We start from the raw sequence: 22,386 nt of genomic DNA on the forward strand, positions 1-22,386 counted from the left end.
TATAAAAAAAATACGATGAGAGCAGAAATAAAATGAAAAAAAGTAAAATTTAGAGGGAAATGATCTACTACAATATTAAATATACTTTTAAGATTTTAAAAATATTTTTATAAAAACATCAATAAGTATAAATAAATATTTTTAATTTATTAGATAAGCCTATCTTTAACCAATAAATTAAATTTTGATCAATAAAAAATTAAAAATTATTGATTAAATTTTAACTTGAAAATAATAAATTATCAGTTAAATCTAACTTTGACTCATAACAAATTAAGAATTATCTATAAAACATAATCTTGGCCATTAAAAAAATTAAAAATTATTGTCAAACCTAAGTTAACTAGAAAAAATTAAAAATTATCAACCTAATTTAACTTTCACCTATAATAATTTTGACCAATAAAAATTTAAAAATTACTAGCTAAATCTAATTTGATTAGTAAAAAAATTAAAATTACCAATCTAAATAAATCTTGACTAAAATTTATTTTAACTGATTATCATCAAATCCATTAAGAGTACAAAATTGAAACTCTATATTATGAGTATTACAAGTAACGCGACTCTTCGTATATCCTAAAGCCAAAGCTTCAAACTGTAAGTAACGCAACTCCTTCATTAAGAGTATAAAATTGGAACTCTATTTTGAAGTAATCAAGTAACTCTTATTATGATATGATTAATTAGGTTGGATAACATTAAACTTGAGATGACTAATTCGATCCTATGAAAATTTTCCATCGACCACTAGAATAAATTGAAAAACACATGTAGCAGGTGACCCAGAAGTCTAATTAACATTTCTTAATTAATCACATAGCTTTTATTGAAAATGTGTAATAAATTTTTTTTTAGTATATCTAATTTTGATTTGTTTTTTCCATTGGATAGAATTTATCACTGTGGATAATATCCTTTTACTTGATTTATCCTTGAGTTTTACCAAATCTTGGTTTCCAATAATTTTCTTCCTATTTAACCCTAAATCTTAACTACTAATTAGAAAATTAATTTGCAAGGGCAAACTCTTAGGAAAACTGTCTATTGACCATAAAGATTATTTATATTTCTTTTTCATGTCTAATCCTCAATCATAACTACAAACCATCATATTAAGTTGTTTGTTGAATATATATTTATTAAAATTTACGGTAGATTTTTACTAATTATATATTTTTTCTTGTAATTTTTTTATATGTTTTGGTTAATAACTAAAATTTTATATTTTTGAGAGTTTCAATAAGTATTACATGATAACTCATTAGCAAAAACAAAACTTACACAAATCAACAAAACTTAGTGTGATATATCTAAATTTTAACTTAGGAAGGTTTCATTTCAATCCCATAACTTATCTAGATTCAAATTATGTAATAACTACAAAAGTGTAATAACTATATAACTATATAACGATATATTTTTGCCCGGGCACTCTAATTTTTAAAAAATAGAATCGGAACATCTGTGAGTATTTTTGAGTGTCCAAATATGTGAGAAGTGTCCAAGAATATATCAAATAAAGACTTACAAATTATCATCTCTCATATATATTTTAAAGAGAATTCTAAGGGCATCCACAACGCCGCGTTAAAGCGGCGTTATAATGCCACTGTTGCTTTAACGCGGCGTTGTGGAACGCCGCGTTCGTTCAAACCGCTTGAACGCGTTCAGTATTCTGAACGCGTTCAAGCAGCATTGGGGTGGGCCAGGGCTGGCCCACCCCATGCTATATTTTATTTTTTTTTTAATAAAAATATAAACTCTAAAATTAAAAAAAAAAACAGAAGACAACGGTTCATTTAAAAAACAAAAGCAACGGCTAATTCAAAAAAAAAAAAAACGGCTATTTAATTTAAAATTTTTAATAAAATGATTACTTTTTAACGGCTAGTTAACGGCTAGTGTGAAATTTTGACTATAAATATCCATCCATATGTGCACATATTTTCATTCCCACTCACTACTCTTTCAATTTCACTCTCTAAATTCTCTCCCCGTCTATTTTTTCAAGTTCCTACAATCTTATTTTCTATCCGAAATGGATGAAAATAATAGGACATTTTTTTCCAATTTCTTGAATTCTACAAACAACTCGCAAGAATATTCATCTTCCCAGAATCCACAAATTTCACCAAATTATCAATACCCATATCCATTTCCCAGTATGCCGTTTCCTCCACAAAATCTTCAAAATGTCCAAGGGTTTGGAAATTATGCCCCTCGAGGTCCATATCAACCGCTTCCAGCCGAATATTGGCAAAACATGAGTCATCCATATTTCACGCCGTCGGTTGTTCATGGATATGGTACCCCGCACACAACTGGTATGTCTTTCACTCCTTCAATGTCGAATGAACCTGCAACTCCGACTTTTGTCCCGGAAACTCAACTTTCCGACCGTGAATCCCCAATTGAGGTGGTCAATTTAGAAAAGACGGTTTCAAATGCTGAGGGTACAAGAAAGCGTTCAAGTTGGACAAAGGTTGAAGACGAGGTCTTAGCGAGAAGTTTTGTCACTATCAGTGATGATCCAATAATCGGCAATGATCAAAAGGCGGATGCTTTTTGGGGACGGGTTGCAAGCTACTACAATGAGAATCTTCCCCAAGGTTCAAACACCAGAAGTGCAAATGTTATACGGTCACATTGGCACAATACAATCCAAAAGAAGGTATATCGATTCAACGCAAATTACAATAGTATTTATAGTTCATATCGAAGTGGTCACAGTGATGAAGATATATTGAAGTTTGCGTACGAAAAATATCTATCTGAAAACAATGGTGTTGCATTCAATCTTGAACATGTGTGGAGAATTGTCAAAGACCGTCCAATGTTTACTCCACAGTCCGCTGATCACTTTGTGGCGACAAAGAAGACGAGGACCTCAGAGTCTGGAGCAAGCAACACCTCCTCCAACCAAGATGTGAGTATAGACCTGAATTATGAAGATACTCGTCCAATGGGGCAAAAGGCAGCAAAAAGAAAGGGGAAAGACAAAGTAAAATCGACCATGGAGGATCTGACAGTAAACTACAACAATATTATCACAAAGTTCACTGAGTACACAAGCGTGAAGAAGTCCGAAGTCGATTTGATAACAAAAACAACTTGAAGTAGAGGAGATTAAGGCAAAAGCTGCATTGTCCAAATCTGAAGCTAAGAATCGTCGCTTGAAGTTGAAGGAGTACGAAATATTGAACAAAGATACCTCGCAGATGACAAAGGAGCAGCTTATCATACATGAATGCCTATGCAAGGATATTAGGTCGAGATGGAATATCTAAATTGTTTACTTAACGTTCATTTTCTAGTATTATTATATTTTCGAGTGATTGTAATTTTTAATTATTGTATTTCTCATTTCGATTAATGTCATGAATAATTATTATATTTTTGTAAAATAGTCGTTATAAACAAGTCGTTGGAAATTAGCTGTTACAACTAGCCGTTGGAAACTAGTTGTTACAACTAGCCGTTGGAAACTAGTTGTTACAACTAGCCGTTGGAAACTAGCCGTTATAAACTAGGCGTTACAAACTTATCGTTACAAATTAGCCGTTGCAACGTGACGTTGCATACTCATCATTGCAAACTAGCCGTTGCATGAGAAAAACAATATATATAGACCATCATCCCATTTCTCAAACACATATACTAAAACGTGTTTCCTCCAAAAATGTCTCATTCTATAAGCAGCTCTAGCTCAAGTTCCAGCTCGACAAGCGAAGACGAAGTCCATGTTGAAATCGATGAGCAAGCTTATGATCCGGGTGAAGAACTTATGTTATTGGTTCTTCAACAACACCAACAACTTATGGAAGCATATCAGAGGAGGGACATGCACAGAAGAAGGTTTGTCTAAAGAAATCGTGAAGCCGGGCATGAGAGACTTGTCAATGATTATTTCTCTATAACCCCGGTATATCACGATGAAATATTTCGAAGACGATTTCGAATGCGAAGAGAGTTATTCCTCCGCATAGTAAATGCATTAGAGAATCATTCAGCATTTTTTCAACAAAGGGACGATGCTGTACGAAGAAAAGGGTTGTCACCACTACAAAAATGCACCGCTGTGATTCGTCAACTGGCTTACGGAGTCCCTGTCGATCATCTTGACGAGTACCTACGTATGGGTGAATCAACTGCTATCAGGTGCCTTTTTAAGTTCTGCGAATACGTTGTTGAAATATTTGGTGATAGGTACTTGAGAAGGCCAAATGCTGATGATGTTCAACGTCTTCTTCAAATTCATGATGAGAGACATGGCTTTCCTGGCATGTTAGGTAACCTTGATTGTATGCATTGGAAATAAAAAAATTGTCTAATTGCTTTGAAAGGTCAATTTACAAGGAGGCATGGGTCACCAACAATCGTACTTGAAGCGGTCGCGTCTCATGACTGTGGATATGACATGCATATTTTGGGGTCGCCGGTTCACGTAACGATATTAACGTGTTATATGAATCTCCCATATTCAACAACGTCTTGCAAGGAAATATACCAGAGATTAATTTCACGGTGAACGATACTACATATACGAAGGACTATTATTTAACAGAGGGAATATATCGCGAGTGAGCTACTTTTGTTAAGACTTTTCCTTGTCCGGAGGATCTCAAGAGGAAGTTGTTTAAGGAAATACAGGAGTCTACAAGAAAAGATGTTGAACGGACATTTGAGGTGCTCCAATCTCGATGGGCGATTATCAGAGGTCCAGCTCGGTATTGGTATAGGAAAAAGTTAAAACAAATCATGTTAGCATACATTATTTTGCATAATATGATTGTTGAGGATGAGGGAGGTCACGTGACAAATTGGTACAGCGAAGAAGGTGACGAACCCGCACAACCTATCCATGGCTCAAATCGAGGATTTCAGGATTATCTTCGAACAAATTCTGAGCTACGTGACACTCAAGTTCATCACCAACTTCGCGCCGACTTAGTTGAGCATATCTGGGGGCAATACAACAACAATCCATGAATTAATATTTAAAATAAATTTTATTTTCCCAACTTTGTAATTTTAGCCGCTCAGTTGTAATTTCGTTTTCCCAATTTTATAATTTTAGGTGTTCAGTTGTAATTTCATTTTCCCAACTTTATAATTTTAGATGTTCAGTTGTAATTTCGTTTTCCTAACTTTACAATTTCGTTTTCCTAACATTCTAATTTCGTTTTCTCACAAACATTTATTTTATTTAATAAATATATTTAAAAAATTAATATTATTTTTGAAAAATAATAAAATTTTATTTTTAAACGTAAAATTATTATTAAAAATAATAATAATTTAAATATTTTAAAACATATTTAATACATATTTATTTAATATGATATAATGTTAAAATGAGTGAGTGGACGGTGGGACCCATGAATAATGGATATTAACGTTAAAAGGGACGTGGGTGAAAGAAGGATGTTGTTATAATGAATATGTGGCAGTGGACCCCATACTTTTTGATGATGTGATGGGTGTTATAAAGCTAGAGCATTGTGGATGCTCTAATAAAGAAAGTACAATGATTCAAAATCCTTTGAGGGCATTTTGATGTTTATAGAATCCTGAGGATCATTTTGAAAAATATGGTAAAGCAGGAGGGGTAAGATGAAATTGTTCGTACAAGTTAAGTGGAGATGTGATAGCGTTAGGCCGAAGAGTGGGAAGAGCATCTTCCACGCCTGCCGCCCCGATTGCGCGCTACATGCCAACTTCCAATTCGCTCAGGTTATCTGCTGTCATTACGCACTGAATCATCCTCCTCGACTTCCCTTCACGATTTTCGAGCTCTCTTATAGCTGGTGAGCTCTTCTCTCCCTTCAGCACTGCTGCAGTTTGTTCCTTTTTTTTGGTTTGGGATTAGTGGAACCAGTTAGATTTCCCCTTCGCGATTTTCTCGACCATTGATTGTTCGAACTCGGAATTTGTTCTCTTACTGTTGGATTTTTGAGGTTAAAATTTTCATTTTCGGCTACCAACTCGTTCTTCCGATGGCGCAGTCAGCGGCGTTGATTTGAGACAGTTGGTCGCTTAAAAATTGTAACTTTATCTTCGAGTAAGATAGGATTCTGAATCTTTTCCTCTTTCTTCCCATTTGATATAGCTTTATGTTGTAAGATTTTGTCGTTTCTTATTCCATTTGGTTCGGCTCTTTTCGAAGGCACTTTTTTTTTTTTTTCTGCAAAGGGAACCGTTCAATTTTGTTTTTTTTTGTTAAATAACTAGATTTGTGTTTTTAACGCCGTCTGCAACTGCAGTATAATCAAGGGAAGTGTTGGAATACCTTGGTTCTCGGATGAGCTCCTTGTGCCCTGCAAGAGGGAACTTCAATTCTAGATAGAGTTTCTGAGAATAGAAAAAAAAAAAGGATTCAGCATGAACATCATTGGATCCGTCTCCCATGTGAAATTAAGTGTAACTGCCCAAAATACATACCGGTGGGATCAAAATCTTGGAAAAAGGAGCACATTTCACAATGATTCTGGAAGCAATCACATATTGGGAAGTGGTGTGTTCATGGGTTGTCTGATGAAGGCTACAATCTCATTGCACACAGCCATGAAGCCAAGATACGGAGCAAAATCTCTCCAGGTTTATCATCTGCTTTTCATTCATTGTTCGGGTTCTGAATTTTTTCTTTTTCACTAGGAATAGAAGGTTATTGGTCCTTATCGCAGGTTTTATGCAAAGATTTTCCAAGACCTGAACTTGAGAACACTATAAATTATTTAGAAGCTGCACAATTATCTTCATCCTTCAAGACTGGTCCTCGTCCAAATATACCTCTGAAAATTGTAATAGCTGGTGCAGGTACACCATTCTGTTATTTTCCGAAACATGAATCGAAAATATGTTATTGGTGAACTTTTATGATATTTAGCCAAATAAGTTCCACACATTACACATTCTACTGATTGTTGTAAAATATTTTGACTATCATCTTGCCTAAATCTCAGTTATTGATATATTAGCCTTCTGGTAGGTTTGGGTGGCTTATCTACAGCAAAATACCTAGCAGATGCAGGCCATAAACCTATACTCTTGGAGGCAAGAGATGTGCTAGGTGGAAAGGTTTGTCCCCATCTCGAATGGCTGAGTGTTTCAGTACATGTGTTATTTTTAGTAAATTTCAGTATCAGTCACTCCTTTTTTGGAAAATTTCCTTAAAATCTTCTGACAACATTCTGACTGAACTTTGTGGTGTATGCTCTCTTTGAGAGAAGGTTGGAATTGCTAACTCCTGCAAACATTCTGCAAGTTTTAGCTCGCAGAATGTGTACTATTAGAGTGGCGTGGACTTTCAATATCTACTATATATGTGCTTTCCAATTCTTTCACATTGCTCATCTAGGCTAGGGTTTCTCTTTCTCTTTACAAGTTCATCTTTGGCTCTGATACGATGATTCACCAAATGCTAAAAAATCTTTATCGAGAGCATCATCTTCACCTAGTCAATTTGCTCAGAATGTAACAGTTATCTTTAAAGGGTTCTTCCATCTCTGCCAGGTGCTTAAACTAGTATGAGGAGTCTTTTGTGACTGTTGCTAAGATCAACTAAGCTCTAGTTTTTAATTTTATCTTTATTTTATTTTTTAATTTTAATTTCTTCGTCCACTCTATATTTGGTCGCTACCATTTCTCTTCTAAAAAGATCAATAAAAGATCAATATATATATATAATTCATGCGAATAAACTCCTCCATGGTTGCAGTCCCAAGTCGGGATAAAGGAGCAAGGTAGCTTAGGTTGTTGGCTAACACTAAAACATAGGCAAATGTTATGCATGAATCCATCAAAGTATTGCACGAATGTTAGATTGTTCTCATAAGGAATGCGTTGTAGGTCTGACTATAAGCCTTGACATTGACTGCTACATTACTATGAGAACTTGGATGCAGTGTTAAATATTGATTATCTTAAATTTGGAACATGGAATATAAGAACACTCACAGACAAAACAATGGAAATAGTAGATATGATGATTAAGAGAAGAATTAATATTTTGTGTTTACAAGAGAGAAAATGGATAGGGGAGAAGACAAATACTGATTGCAGTATTAAATTTTGATTATCTTAAATTTGAAACATGGAACTTAGGAACATTTACTAACAAAATCATGGAGGTAATATATACTGATAATTAGAAGACAAATTAATATTTTGTATTTATAAGAGACAATGAGTAGGAGACAAATGTGATAGAAAACTTAGGTTTTAAGTTATAGTACATAGGAAAGAGTAAAATGAGAAATGAAACAAGTATCGTTGTAGTAGTTAGGGAGAGAGATAGGATTATAACTCTTAAGATAGTGGTAGTAGGAAAAATTATTAATGTAATTAGCATATATGCTAAGTAGGATTAAATGAAGATATAAAACATAGATTTTGAGATGACCTAGATGAGATAGTAAAAATTTTTTTTGATAAATGAGATAATTTCATAGGAGGAGATCTAAATTAGCATATACAAGTAAGAAATAAGGTATATGATAGGATGCATGAGGGATATAGTTCTAGTTACATTCAAAAGTGGGAGCAATGAGTTGCGAATTGACTTTCTTATGGTCAGGAAGAATGATAGAAAAATTTATAAAGATTGCTTAGTCATCACTAGAGAAAATTTAAACACCCAACATAGGTTATTGGTGGGTGTTAGATACACAGCTCAAACATAATATCAGTAGAAGAAAAATTGCATAACTCTTAGGATTAAGTGATGAAAATTAAAAGATAAAAAACAAAGTATTTTTAGGAGAGGATAAGAGTACACAAATTAGGAGAAATACATGATGACTCAAATATGACATGAGATATGATTGCTTTAAATTTAAAAACAATGGTCAAGAACATACTTGGTGAGTTAAGAGGATGTGTACAACCAAATAAAGAATTTTGGTGGTCTAATGAGGAAGTGGAGAAACTAAAGGAAAAAAGAACAACCTATAGTTACTATACACTTGTAAGAATGAAGATAACTTTTAAAAGTAAGCAATATCTAAGAAAAAACTGATTCATAACTAGTGTAAAAAGATATGAAATTAGATACACTAGTTATGGATGAATTTAGTAGATCCATCCAAAACACGTTTTCATGATGCATGTTATTTGGAGATGACGTTGTTTGGTTGATGAGACATACAAAGTAGTAAATGCTAAGCTTGAATCTTGACAAGAAATATTGAAAGTTAAAGGATCTCGGCTTAGTAGAGTAAAAATTGAATATATAGAATTTAAGCTTAGTAGTAGTAGATGTAGCAACACAATTGTTAAGATAGGAAATGACGAATTAAGTTTTAAATATCTAGGATCGTTTTTGCAAAAGGTCGATAAAGATGCTCTACATTGAATATAAGTAGGATGGTTGATATACTTCTAAAATTTAAAATGAAATTTCATAAAACGTTGGTTAAACTTTCTATGCTATAGAAAGCTGAATATTATGCTATAAAGCAAATACACGAGCAGTAGATGAGAGCTACAGAGAAGAGAATGTGCGGACATATGAGGATGGATAGAATAAGAAATGAGAACATTAAAGAGAAAGCCGGGTGGTACCTATTGAGGAAAAATTTCGAAAGATGCATTTAAGATGGTATGAACATGTACTTAGGAGACCAATAAATGTCCACGATATAATAACATGTCAAATGCGCATGTTAATTGCAAAAGAGGGAGATCAAAGAAGACTTAGTTAACAACAATAAAACATGATAAAATTCATTTAAATATTAATGAGGATATAGTAAGGATTAAGCCCAATAGCATTGGAGAATTTATATAGCTGACTCCACTTAGTGTGATAAATGCTTGGTTGATGTTGTATTTATTTTATGAAAAAAAAATGTAAATGAGTGCAAAATTGATTTACCTACTTCAAATATACACTGAGTAGTGATCTTAAACTCTATAAAGTTAGTGTGCTCTCTTGGGTGTGTATCTACAAAAAAAAAAAAAAAAAAAAAAAAGGGGCAGCCCGGTGCACGAAGCTCCCGCTATGCGGGGTCCTGGGGAAAGATCCATTGTACGCAATCTTACCTTACTTTTTGCAAGAAACTGTTTCTAGGATTCGAACCTGTAACCTTTTGGTCACAAAGCAACTAACTTTACCGTCGCGCCAAGGCTCCCCTTCGTGTATCTACAAAAACAAGTATGAAAATAATTTAGAAAAACTTAATATAAATTAAATATGATAGCAACACAGAATCTAAAAATTAATTAGAGCTAAAGGTTGATGGATGTAATCTTAATCCATCTACCCAACATGACCCAAATAAAATAATACAACTCCTAATACTAACAAATAACCATTAATTTCCCATCCTGATCCAAATACACCAATATAAATATGAGAACCAACCTAAAATTAAAATATAACAATTTTTTCTGATCAACAAAACCAAGTAGGTATTTCGATGATATGAAGCACTCATATTAGCTTAACCTAAGTTATAAATTGCGATCAATCTAAAATAGGCAATCATTCAACAAGACCTCAAGGAAAGATTCACTGAATTCTTACCTTCAAACTAACCAAAATCAGTCTGCAGGGTGACACTAACCAGGCAACCTACTCTAAAGATGGATGAGGGCTAGTCGACACCGCTTGGGTGCACATAGTTATCAGGCAATGACACTAGGGCATGAATGGCTTTAGGTAGTGGCAACATAATATGTACATATTGGGGCACAAAAGTAGTTAGTGTGATAATGCCAAGCACAAGAGGTGGAGCATGTAGGGAATAGGAAAGTAAAACAAAGAGAGCAAGGAGGGAAGGGGCGATGGTTTGCATTAACTCTAACAAAGAGTTGAGAGAGGGAAAATAATTATTGTTAGACAAGAGGGAAAGAAAAATGAGATAAATAAAGGAGAGACACTGCAATGACTATTCTTGCTCAAGACGACTACAATGCTTGCCACCATAACACAGGCAAGAGGGTGAGAGAGGAACTAAGAGACAAAGTGAGTGAGTGTGCCAGAGGAAGGATAATGGTCGTTTGTAGTTGATTGGGGTCAGCGATGGCCATATGGTGACAAAGGTGGCAATGCCAAATGAAAAGGGAGAAAGGGAGGGAGGGAGAGAGAGAGAGAAAGAGAGAGAGTATATCTCCCGACTCTTCAAAAATTTCACTAACCTAACACAACTAAATCAGACCATTGAAAGTTGGTTCATTTCTAAACTAGTCAAAAGTAGTGCAATTGATGGACACCTAATGGGTTCTAACTTCTATCTAAACCCAATTCCACTTTAACTCGACACCCAAAATCTAATTTATGGTTCAGTTTAAGTTAATTTGTCATCTAAAAATTTGAGAAAAAAAATAAATTTGAGGCATTAAAGCTCGATATCTAACAAATGATGTATGAAAGCAAAGTAATGCAGGCATCTATTGGGCTTATTTATGGTTCCTCCCACCACTAAATAATTTTCCTTGTATTACTATTTGGTAAACTTATCTTTTGTTTTTTGTTTCAATTTTGAAATTAATAAAAATAGAAGCTAGTCAATGATGGAAATGGTCTTACTTCTAGAGACTAAACAGCTTACAAACATCAAGCAGAATTCCAGAAAGAAAAGTAGAACTATATCATTACCAATGAGCCACTGCACCAAGTACCAAGTGTTCAATTAATAGCAGCTTGTTTAGCCTCTCCTCTTCATTTTGTTGATGTTTCTCAACTTCTTGTTGATTACCTATGTTAATTGTACCAAAGGTTCAGGGGCCATGCATTGTTCATTGAACCTTTTAGCATTGCTCTCTTTCTTCTGAGTGGGACATTAATGTGAGGAGAGATTGTTGATTCACAGACAAGTTGTCCATGCTTAGATATTGCGAGACTCCCTTCCATTCAGTAATTAAACCACACCTTTCCAGACAGCGCTAAACTACCTATGTGTATGATATTCTGTAAATATAGCTCCTCTTCTATGCCAATCTAGTTTCATATACAGAACTCGTATGTTTTCTAATAGAACTTTATGCAGCATAAGCACAAAAAAATTAAGAGATAAAAGTTGGGACAAGATGATGATCTACATAGATGACTGCAAGTAGTTAGGACTTGCAATTTTGTGGCTTGTGTTTTATCGTGCCTGTTGACATTAGTGGCATATAGGGAACTTACATATATTCCTAATATAACTTTACATAACAAAATAAGGCATAATTAAAATTAAGAGATGTAGGTTGTAAAATATCATGAGAATCTAGAACATGCAATTTTCTGGCTGCTTGTGAGCAAGCAATCCATTGGTCCAAATGACTATTAAAAGGGTGGATATATTCCCTTAAAATACTCAATTTCTTTCACTAATAACTATATCTTCCATTGGAATATATAAGTTCTGTTTAATAGATCTGACACGGTTAATTCTGATTCTACATTCAACATTGAAAAGGCTAGCTAAATATCTAGATAGATTAATTGATTTTCATTTTTGGTTTCTTAGTAAGTCATACATATGGCATTATTCTTTCTGCAGGTTGCTGCTTGGAAAGACAGTGATGGCGACTGGTATGAGACTGGCCTCCACATATTCTGTAAGTTTATTGTTATTATAATTGCCAATTTTTGATGAAGAAAACCTTGTTTTTTTTATTTATATTAGTCTTTTATGCAAAGATTTCAGTGCCATGCTATTCCACTCCAAACTATCAAAATTTACCATTTCGACTCCACACCAGCACCAAGACATGTTGACGCAGGGTAAATTACCCCATGCCACTTTACTGCACATGTATTCCCGTGGTCAACCACAGGTGGTCTCACGTGCTCGTGGCTAGCATGGGACGAGATAGAAGGACTTGAGTTTGATTCCTTCTGTTGATCATGGCGCAGGAATTGGGGAAGTTAATGGCTATAAAACAAATGAGGGGTTAAGATATCAACACTAGGTAGTGGCTGCAAGTGTCAAATGAGGAGTGGAGGGCTGCCAACAGCAGTGTTGAGCGGCCATCAGAGATATTAAACTTTGGAGCAGTAGTGCTGTGCATTGACGAATTAGGGAGGAAGAAATTGTCGAGGGTGGGAGTTGCAATCTTTGGTTGAATCATGATTGAGAAATCTTGGTGGGAGCAAGCAGAATTATAAGAAATGGGAAAGGGTATTGAGGTTTTATATTTTTTGATATAATGATTTAATTAAAACTGATATATGTACATTAGCTAAAATAACTGTTATATACATGTATATGTCTGCTTACCAAATGATGAAGAATTTCTAGCTACTCCTCATGCCTCCTGTGCTAAATATGAGCATAAACAATAAATGTGATATAGTGGTGATAGAAGTTGTGCTAGTGGAAGTGGTGCAATTGCTACACCAACATCAAGAGTGCAAGTAATTATGTTAACTCACCGGAAGGTTTTATTGGTCTTTTCTTTCCTTCCATGGGATGAATTTTGTGCCATTGATATTGATGACCTTCCCAGACCAGGATAGCAAAAGTAAACAGTTCTAGTAGAACTGATGATGCTTGTACAAGGGAGAAAAAGAAATAGATTAACTAAAATAGTTTTAATCAAATTCTTCCTAATGCAGCAAACATTACATGTTACCATACATAGTGTTCAACATCCAAAGTCTAGTTTTGATGTCCAACCTATGATTGCATATAAAATTTGTTACTCCATACCTAAATGGAACCCATATGAGGTTATGTTGATGGGATAGTTGGATTGGAAGCATTATTAATTTTCTATTATACTGCAATAAAAGGTGGTGCTTCATAAATTTATTGATTTATTGATGCAACTACAGAATCCCTTTTACATATATTGCCTAATGGACAATGTAATTTGAGAGATAAGTGTAGAAGATATAATACGCACGTTGTCATAAACAATGCTGCCAACATTGTTTATGAACATTAGAGATCTATTGGAGGAAGAACATCTAACATGGTTCAAGATACCATGTGCAGCGTATTCATCGATTTGATGATGTTGGGCAACAATAATCCTGATATAGTGAAGAAGCTATTGAGAAGGGGTAATCATTAACAAAATTTCTTTATAATTATTGTTGGGTTCATGGATTAATGAGGTTTTGTTGACAAGGAGATTTTATGACTGATAATATCTAGGTTTGTAACTTCCTCCTGCTAAAGTCATTATCCTAGACAACTATCAGATTGAAGGACATGTTTACATTTAAGGACTAGGAAGCCTCATAATAGTCTAGCATTATATACAACAACAACAACAACAACCAAGCCTTTTCCACTAGGCGTGGTCGGCTATATGAATCCTTTTACGCCATTGAGCTCTATCTTCTACTATATCATCATCTATATTTAAATAAATTTATCTTATTTTATTATTGCTAACCAAGTCTTTTTTGGTCTTCCTCTTCCTCGTTTGATATGCATATTTATCATAGTTTCACATCGCCTAACTGGAGCATTAATTGGTCATCTAAGTACATGTTCGTACCATCTTAAACGTGTCTCTCAGAGTTTTTCCTCAATAGATGCAACTCCGACTTTCTCTCTAATGCTCTCATTTTTTATTTTGTCTATCCTCGTATGCCCACACATCCACCTTAACATCCTCATATCTGCAACTTTCATCATTCTTCTGTTCATGTGATCGAGTCATAGCCCAACATTCAGCTCCATATAACATAGCAGGTCTAACTGCGATTTTATAGAACTTACCTTTAAGTTTAAGAGGTACTTTATGGTCACACAAAACACTCGACACTACCCTCCACTGCACCCATCCTGCTTATATTCTATGTAAGATATCTCTCTCAATCCCTCAATCGTTTTGCAAAAATGATCATAAATATTTAAATCTCTCGGTTCTGGACAACTCATCCTCTCCTATCTTAACAATTGTCTCATTACTTCACATATTGCTAAACTTAAATTTCATATATTCTGTCTTTAATCTACTAAGCTTAAAATCTTTCCCTTCTAGCGTTTTCCGCCAAGATTCTAGTTTAGCATTTACTCCTTGTCATTTACCAAAATAATATCATCTGCAAATAACATGCACCACGGTACTGTGTCTTGAATGTGCGCAGTGAGTTCGTCCATAGTTAGTGTAAAAAGATATGGACTTAGAGCTGATCCTTGATGTAACCCTATCTTTATTGGAAATGTTTCAGTTATTCCGCCCGAAGTCTTTACTCTAGTCGTTATATCTTCGTACATATCCTTAATTAGGTCAATATATGTTACGCTAACACCTCTCTTTTCTAGAATTCTCCATATAATTTCTCTTGGGACTCTATCATAAGCTTTTTCTAAGTCAATGAATACCATATGTAGATCTTATTTTTGCTCCCGATATTTTTCAATTAATTGTCTAAGAAGATGTATAGCTTCGATTGTCGACCTTCCAGGCATGAACCCAAATTGATTTTCAGTCACTGTGGTCTCCTTCCTTAATCTTTTTTCTATTACTTTTTCCCAAAGTTTCATAGTATGACTCATTAGTTTAATACCCCTATAGTTTGCATAATTTTGTACGTCTCCCTTGTTCTTATATAAGGGAACTAGAGTACTTATCCTCCATTGATCAAACATTTTTTTTGTTTTCAATATCATGTTAAATAATTTTGTAAATCATTCAATACCTTATTTCCTTAGGCACTTCCATACCTCTATCGGAATATCATCTGGTCCAATGACTTTTCCATTGTGCATCTCATTTAAAGTTTGTTTTATTTCTAAAGTTTGAATTCTACGATAAATATTAAAATTTCTATGCTCATGTGACCTACTTAAATTACCTAAGTTAAGTTGATCACCTAAACCTTCATTAAAAAGTTGATGAAAATACCTCTTCCACCGCTCTTTTATTTTTCCATCGTTTACTAATACCATATTACTTCCATCTTTAATACATTTTATTTGGCTAAGATCTTTTATTTTCCTTTCTCTCACTTTAGTTATTCTATAAATGTTTCTTTCTCCTTTTGTATCTAATTTTTGATCTAATTGTTCAAAAGTTTTATTTTTTTGCTTGACTCACTACTTTCTTAGCTTCTTGGCTATTGTATATTTTTTAAATTTTCCTTGTTCTTACAAATATATTATAAGCTATTCGTTTTTCCTTCACTTTCTTTTATACTTTCTCATTCCACTACAAAGATTCCTTTCTTAGTGGTGCATGTCCCTTTGACTCACTGAGTATACTCTTAGCTACTATTTTCAGCTTTGATACCATCTTATCCCATATTGTATTAGAGTCATCGTATATTTCACCTAATGCTTGTACTTTTACCTTCTCTTAAATATATTTTGCTTCCCATCTTTTAATTTTCATCACTTAATTCTAGGAATCATATATATTTTCTTTCTATTGATACTATATTTGAGGCGTATATCCAACACTACTAACCTATGTTGGGTTGTTAAGCTTTCTCTAGGGATGACTTTTCAATCTTTACAAATCTTTCTATCCTTCTTCCTAACTATAAGAAAGTCAATTTGCGATTTATGATTCTCACTTTTGAATGTGACTAAGTGTTCTTCTCTTTTCTTAAAAAACATATTAGCTAATATAAGATCATATGCTATCGCAAAATCTAATATAGTTTTCCCTTCTTCATTTCTCGTTCCAAACCCATAACTCCCATGTACCCTCTCATATTCCTCATTTTTCACTCCGACATGCCCATTTAGATCACCTTCCATTAAAATCATTTCATTTGGTGGAATATTTTGTAGTATTTCTTCTAAATCCTCCCAAAACCTTGATTTGGTAATTTCATCTAATCCTACTTGTGGTGCATATACGCTAATTATGCTCATAGTTTCTTTCGTCACTATTATCTTAAGGGTTATAATTTTATCCCCTTTTCTAACTACTTCTACAACTTCATCCTTTAACAAACTATCTACAATAATACCCATTCCATTTCTTGCTTTACTCTTTCCAGTGTACCATAACTTAAAATCCGAGTTCTCTATCATCTTTGCCTTCTCGCCTATCCATTTTGTCTCTTGTACACACAAAATACTAATTCTTCTTCTAATAATCATATCTACTACCTCCATTGATTTACCGGTGAGAGTTCCTATGTTCCATGTTCTAAATCTTAGATTATTAGTTTTCCTATCATATTTATTCTTATCCAATCTATGGTATGAGAACTCTTATCTATTTAACACTACACCCAAGTTCTCATGGAAATGTAGTGGTCCTTGCTGAGATGTTACAGTCGGACCCTGTAATGGGAATTCTTGCATATTTAGCACTATACCCGAGTTCTGGAGATGTAGCGGTCCTTGCTGAGACGTTACAGTCGGACTCTGCAACGCGTTCCTTTCGTGGAACAACCTAGCATTAGCACAATAGTTTAATGGATCAATTCATTGAATATTTGTCATAGTTTTGACGCTGGCCGGCAACCTAACGTAACCCTCCTCCTTTATCTGGGCTTGAGACCGGCCATAACCGGTCTAGCACTATATAAAAAATTATTATCTCTACTAGTGGGACTATATTGTAGAGATTCTTATGGCAATAGAGCGTTGTTCTGCATAAGGTTAACAGAGTCAAGATACTATAAATAGGCAACATCTGCCATTTAACTCATGAATCAAAAGAGGAAATCCAAAGGTTGCTATAGTCACCAACCAAATATAAATATCATGTATATTCATTATAAGATGAGATACCAAATGGAACAAAGTATTCATTTGACAAGTACATTTTTTTAATAATAAAAAATTAATATTGATTATTGATATTATATATATGATTAGTTATTTAAGTTATTATCTCAATCTAGCATATTAAATCATAATCTCCTAATAGCCCTAAAAATGTGACATCAAGAGTATAGTGAGAATTGATTAGTTTGAGAAATATGACTCTTTTAGCCATTCTTTTGCGGTGTCATAATGATATATTATTATTAATCATTATCAATATATATAAATGACTATTTTAATTTTGTTTATTTATTTATCTTACAATTGAGTGGTACCGATTGGTGGTTACAATATAGACTATTATCCTTAAAACTAGAACACTGTAGATCCTCTTGTACATGATGCCTACTAGTGGTTGCGAAAGAATTAATCACTTTCTCCCTCATTTATACAAAGTGTGAGTCTCTCTTATCTTCAATTGGAGAAGATGATCAATGATCACTATAATATATGTCTTCAACTACGGTCATAACATAATAGAGCGAAAATAAGAGTCCAGTGATGTACACCTATTTCATATTGGATTCATCCAAATTAAGGATAATTTAATGATGGATTAATGGAGTGTTGTTTAGGCCAAGAATTTGTTAATTGATGAAGTAGAAGATCCACCATGACCATCTTAATTCCTTACCCAACAGATTGAAGAAGTGTAAATTGGAAGAGATGCTGGTGAGGAAGAGAATGATGATGAAGCTTTTGATTAGGAATTTCTATTGTATGGATCTTAACCAAGATGTTCTTAGACATTTCAACCTCAAACACAATCAAAGGCAAATAAAGAAACATCGATGAAAAGTTCAAAATGATGATAGTGACAACAGGGCAACTGCTGATAAAGGTGATGATAGTAGAGATGCACTTGATGGTTGTAAAACATATATTCCCTTGACTCTGACATGTGAGCCTTGGACATATAAGCAAGGGCATAGACATGCAACTTAGGATAATGACGATGGCACTAGTAGTATTAAGAGTTAGTATCAATGCCAATATAAGGGTGACACACAAAATAAAACTTATAATTATCAAATGTGGGAAAGTTTAGTTGATATTGATTTTGATTGAGGTTCATCATATTCTTCTCTTATTATATCTCGCATCAAATGGCGATATATTATATTAGAGCTCAGAGACATTTGTAGTATTATCTTGTGTCTGTACCTCTATACCAGCTTTAATTCAAGTGATGCCTACTTAAAATTAACTCCTAGTTTCTAGACATGTTGATGGACATGTGGAGAAATCAATTGTAAAACCACATGTTCGGGGATGATTATTTAATTTAGCTGTTGAAAAACTATGGTTGATTTTATAAAGATGTTACAAGAACTAATGCTTCCATATGATAAACAACATTCTTTTCCATTTAGGTATTAACAAGGTGACATGTTGTCTATTTCACTAAACTTATCCTAATTATTTGTGTAAATTTAAATTCGAATTAGTGTTGCATCAATTTTTTAAGAAAGAAACATGTGTTTATTTTCCTTTATTTAATATTTTGTTTAAGCTATAGGCCAACTTCCGTGATCATGAATTCAACAGACATCACCTGAAATATAAATTTAAAAGTGAAATTTTGTAACAATCAAATTTAATGAAAATGAATTTTTTAATATAATACACTTATATTTAAAAATATGTACAGAAACGATATCAACACAGTATGATATGGTATTGAAATTGTTAGCTAGAGCCCTAGAGCCAATCATTAGATGATTGTATTTTGGACTTATTGTATCATATTCTATATAAATAAAGGCATTTGGATTTTGGTTATTATACTTACTTGTATTTGTGCCAAATAAACTAAGTATAATAATGTCCTTGAGTAGATGGTTCTCACCTATATCAATCGGTTAGTTGAACCGATAGTGAGATGATATAGGGAACACTACTCTTAATCATTCCTAGTCGAGTATTAACATTCAGGGACAATGTTAATGCAATAAGACTAGCATGTAGGTCAACTCGATGACTTGATCTCACAAGTCATGGATATAGAGATATCAAGTTGACACATGGGTATACATTAGAGAATGTATACTGAATGACCCGCCATGAGAAAGTATCATGGATCGTTATATGAGTGTCATATACTTTCTCATGTGGCTATTAGTATGACTACTAGTCCTTAGACCTGAAGTCACCATAGATCCCTACATAAGGAGTTATGTACTTTGGTTTCGTCAAACGTCACCCGTAACTGGGTGGACTATAAAGGCGATTATTGGGTATATAACAAATTATCCAGAGGGATGTGAGTGATGTAGATGGGATCTATCTCTCCTATATGACGGGAGAGACATCGGTATTCTTGATAGAGTGAGACCACGAAGTGCATGGCCATGCCCAAATGAGTCAATATAAGATATTGAGCTCATTTGATTTAGTGAGTCTACTTGGTGTTCAAGATTTAGATTGATTAGAGGATGACACGGTCTATGCCTCACATTGATCAATCTAGATGTCTAGGATAGAAGGACACTTGTCATATATTGTGAGGAGTCACAATTAGTAGTCACAAGGTGATGTTGGATCTCGACATTCTTGTAACTTGGGTAGTAATGATGTGTTGCTAGATACCGCTCATTACTTATGCTCCTAAATGGGTTTAGGCATTGCCAACGTTACAAGAACCTATAGGGTCACACACTTAGGACAATTAGATGGAGATTAGGTTCATATGATGAACCAAGAGGACTTGATTCATTTGATGGATCTAATTGGATTAAGAGTAAATTGGGCTAATTGAGTTAGACTCAAGTTGATTCATGTATACAATGAGTCTAATTTAGATTATGACTCATTAGATCAATTTAATTTAATGAATTAAATTCATTATATTAAGTTGGCTTGAATCAAATGGTTAGATTAGATCAACCATGGAAGAGATTTGGTCAAGTTTGACTTGATTTGAGAGGAAGATGAAAAGTCAAGTTAGACTTGACTTTATGCCACCTCATTGGTGAGTTGGCATTGAAGTGGACCAATGATGTTACTCCACATCATCATGGGTGCCACCTCATGGAAGTTACAAAGCCATTTTCTTAATAACTTCACATTAATTGCATTTAATGGGGGGTTACACTATGGGAAGTGGCCGGCCACTTTTGGTTTTGAATGGAATTCATTTTTTCATTCAAGTGTGCATTTTCTTCCTTCTTCCTCTTGGAGCTCTCTTCCTCTCCTTCTCCTCCTCATCTTGGCCGAACCACAAATAGGTGCTAGCACACCTCTTTGTGTGTTTTTCTCCACCTACGTGTTCGTGTGGATACTTCTAGAGGGGTATCTATCTTGATACTCTCGAGATCCGGCGTTTTGGACGAGCGGGATACGCGAAAGGCACGCTTCGAAGGTATAATTCTTCTTCATGTAGATCTAGGAGTAGATCTAAGTTGTAAACTCGTACTCGTATCGTTTTTGAAAAGTTTTCTTCGCATGAGATCCGTTGGCTAGGGTGATTCGGGGTTTCCGCGACGCGAAAAAGCGGTTTTCGCGGCCCGAAAAACCCAACAGAAATTGTATCACTCCAGTCAAAGACAAACTTTGGCATGGCTCAAAAATTTAATTTTATGTTTATCCAAAAGCAGCTGATATAGCTATGATTTTTTAGCTGTACTCATTATTGTGCACATTTACATTTATGTTAACAACATATGTAAGCTTTTGTACTCAAATGGTTATTTGATCAAATTGACAAAAAAAAATGATATTGAAACACATAAAGGTAGTCCCTCATCTTTACAGTAGGAACTAGAATATGTCAAGAGGCATTAGTTAAAGTTCCTTAACTAATACAGCCCACTTACGATGAAAGCACTATGTACAACCAACTTAAGATGTAGATATAGTGCTTGCATCTTAAGTGGGTCTCCATGATGTTATGGTGTCCACATTGATAATTTGCTTAGTTACAAATCACAGTCATTAAAGAAAGTCCAGATCTTGTTAAAGAAAGAATACAGTCCATATCTTGTTAAAAGAAGTGTCTGAATTATATTTCTGATAACGGGGTACTTAATCTGTGATCACATGAATTAGTTCAAAATGGAAACTCAATGACACCAAGGAAACTGCACATAAAACACACAAATGCTTCTGTTTTACTTCTGGAATTTGCCAGTATGGTATCTATACTTACTGTTCATGGTTATGGAATTCCTGACATGATTTAGTGGATGCTTTTGTGTTTTGTTTATATTAACTGTTAAATCCAACTAGCTTAACTATTTAATTGTAGTTTTTTGCTTCTTTAGCATAGAGAATAATGAATCCATTACTGCACCACTAATTTCATCCTTGTTTTCTTGAAGTTGGAGCATATCCAAATATACAGAACCTGTTTGGGGAACTTGGGATCAATGATCGCTTGCAATGGAAGGAACACTCCATGATTTTTGCTATGCCAAACAATCCAGGAGAATTTAGCAGATTTGACTTTCCAGAGGTTCTTCCTGCGCCTCTCAATGGTATGTTTACTCTTTTGGTGTCTCATCATGAGACTCCGAATTGCAAAAGCATTCTCTAGGAAATTGCATCCCATTGTTAACAAATGCATGTTCAGTGTCATGGAGGCATGAACTTTGCAGTGTAGGGAACAGCAAATGGGAAACAAGATACCATAATGAACATTTAGCACACCATAATCGTCATGATTATCAAGCTAAGTTACTCCCAACTCTTTAGGGCAGGTTTTAGCATA

General features: G+C 34.2%; 3 protein-coding genes across 4 annotated transcripts in view; all 3 read left to right on the plus strand.

The window, feature by feature from the left end:
- The first annotated feature begins 2,167 nt into the window (after positions 1 to 2,167).
- LOC122043993 (glutathione S-transferase T3-like) lies at positions 2,168 to 3,118 on the plus strand. The gene has a single exon (XM_042604544.1). The coding sequence runs from the start codon at positions 2,168 to 2,170 to the stop codon at positions 3,116 to 3,118; it is 951 nt and encodes a 316-aa protein (XP_042460478.1).
- Positions 3,119 to 3,961: 843 nt separating this feature from the next.
- Positions 3,962 to 4,321, plus strand: LOC122043994. The gene is made up of 2 exons (XM_042604545.1): positions 3,962 to 4,161; positions 4,210 to 4,321. The coding sequence occupies exons 1-2, from the start codon at positions 3,962 to 3,964 to the stop codon at positions 4,319 to 4,321; spliced, it is 312 nt and encodes a 103-aa protein (XP_042460479.1).
- Positions 4,322 to 5,648: 1,327 nt separating this feature from the next.
- LOC122042317 (15-cis-phytoene desaturase, chloroplastic/chromoplastic-like) overlaps positions 5,649 to 22,386 on the plus strand; it is a 50,406-nt gene continuing 33,668 nt past the window's right edge. The window contains exons 1-6 of one of the 2 annotated variants that reach the window (XM_042602356.1): positions 5,649 to 5,810; positions 6,267 to 6,600; positions 6,687 to 6,819; positions 6,992 to 7,080; positions 12,492 to 12,549; positions 21,998 to 22,153. In XM_042602356.1, coding sequence (XP_042458290.1) covers positions 6,385 to 6,600; positions 6,687 to 6,819; positions 6,992 to 7,080; positions 12,492 to 12,549; positions 21,998 to 22,153 — 652 coding nt within the window. In that variant the 5' untranslated portion in view covers positions 5,649 to 5,810; positions 6,267 to 6,384. Of the gene's footprint in view, positions 5,811 to 5,839; positions 6,065 to 6,266; positions 6,601 to 6,686; positions 6,820 to 6,991; positions 7,081 to 12,491; positions 12,550 to 21,997; positions 22,154 to 22,386 lie in introns of those variants that run through there. The other variant, XM_042602357.1, reaches the window with a different exon arrangement.

This window comes from Zingiber officinale, chromosome 2A (genome assembly GCF_018446385.1).
Source record: "Zingiber officinale cultivar Zhangliang chromosome 2A, Zo_v1.1, whole genome shotgun sequence".
Lineage (NCBI taxonomy): Eukaryota > Viridiplantae > Streptophyta > Magnoliopsida > Zingiberales > Zingiberaceae > Zingiber > Zingiber officinale.

Excerpts from the sequence above, each read along its gene's own strand:
- LOC122043994 (XM_042604545.1), top strand. The coding sequence starts at position 3,962 with ATGCGAAGAGAGTTATTCCTCCGCATAGTAAATGCATTAGAGAATCAT. Across the intron at positions 4,162-4,209 it reads GGTGAATCAACTGCTATCAG|GTACTTGAGAAGGCCAAATG; the intron begins GTGCCTTTTTAA and ends ATTTGGTGATAG.
- LOC122043993 (XM_042604544.1), top strand. The coding sequence starts at position 2,168 with ATGCCGTTTCCTCCACAAAATCTTCAAAATGTCCAAGGGTTTGGAAAT.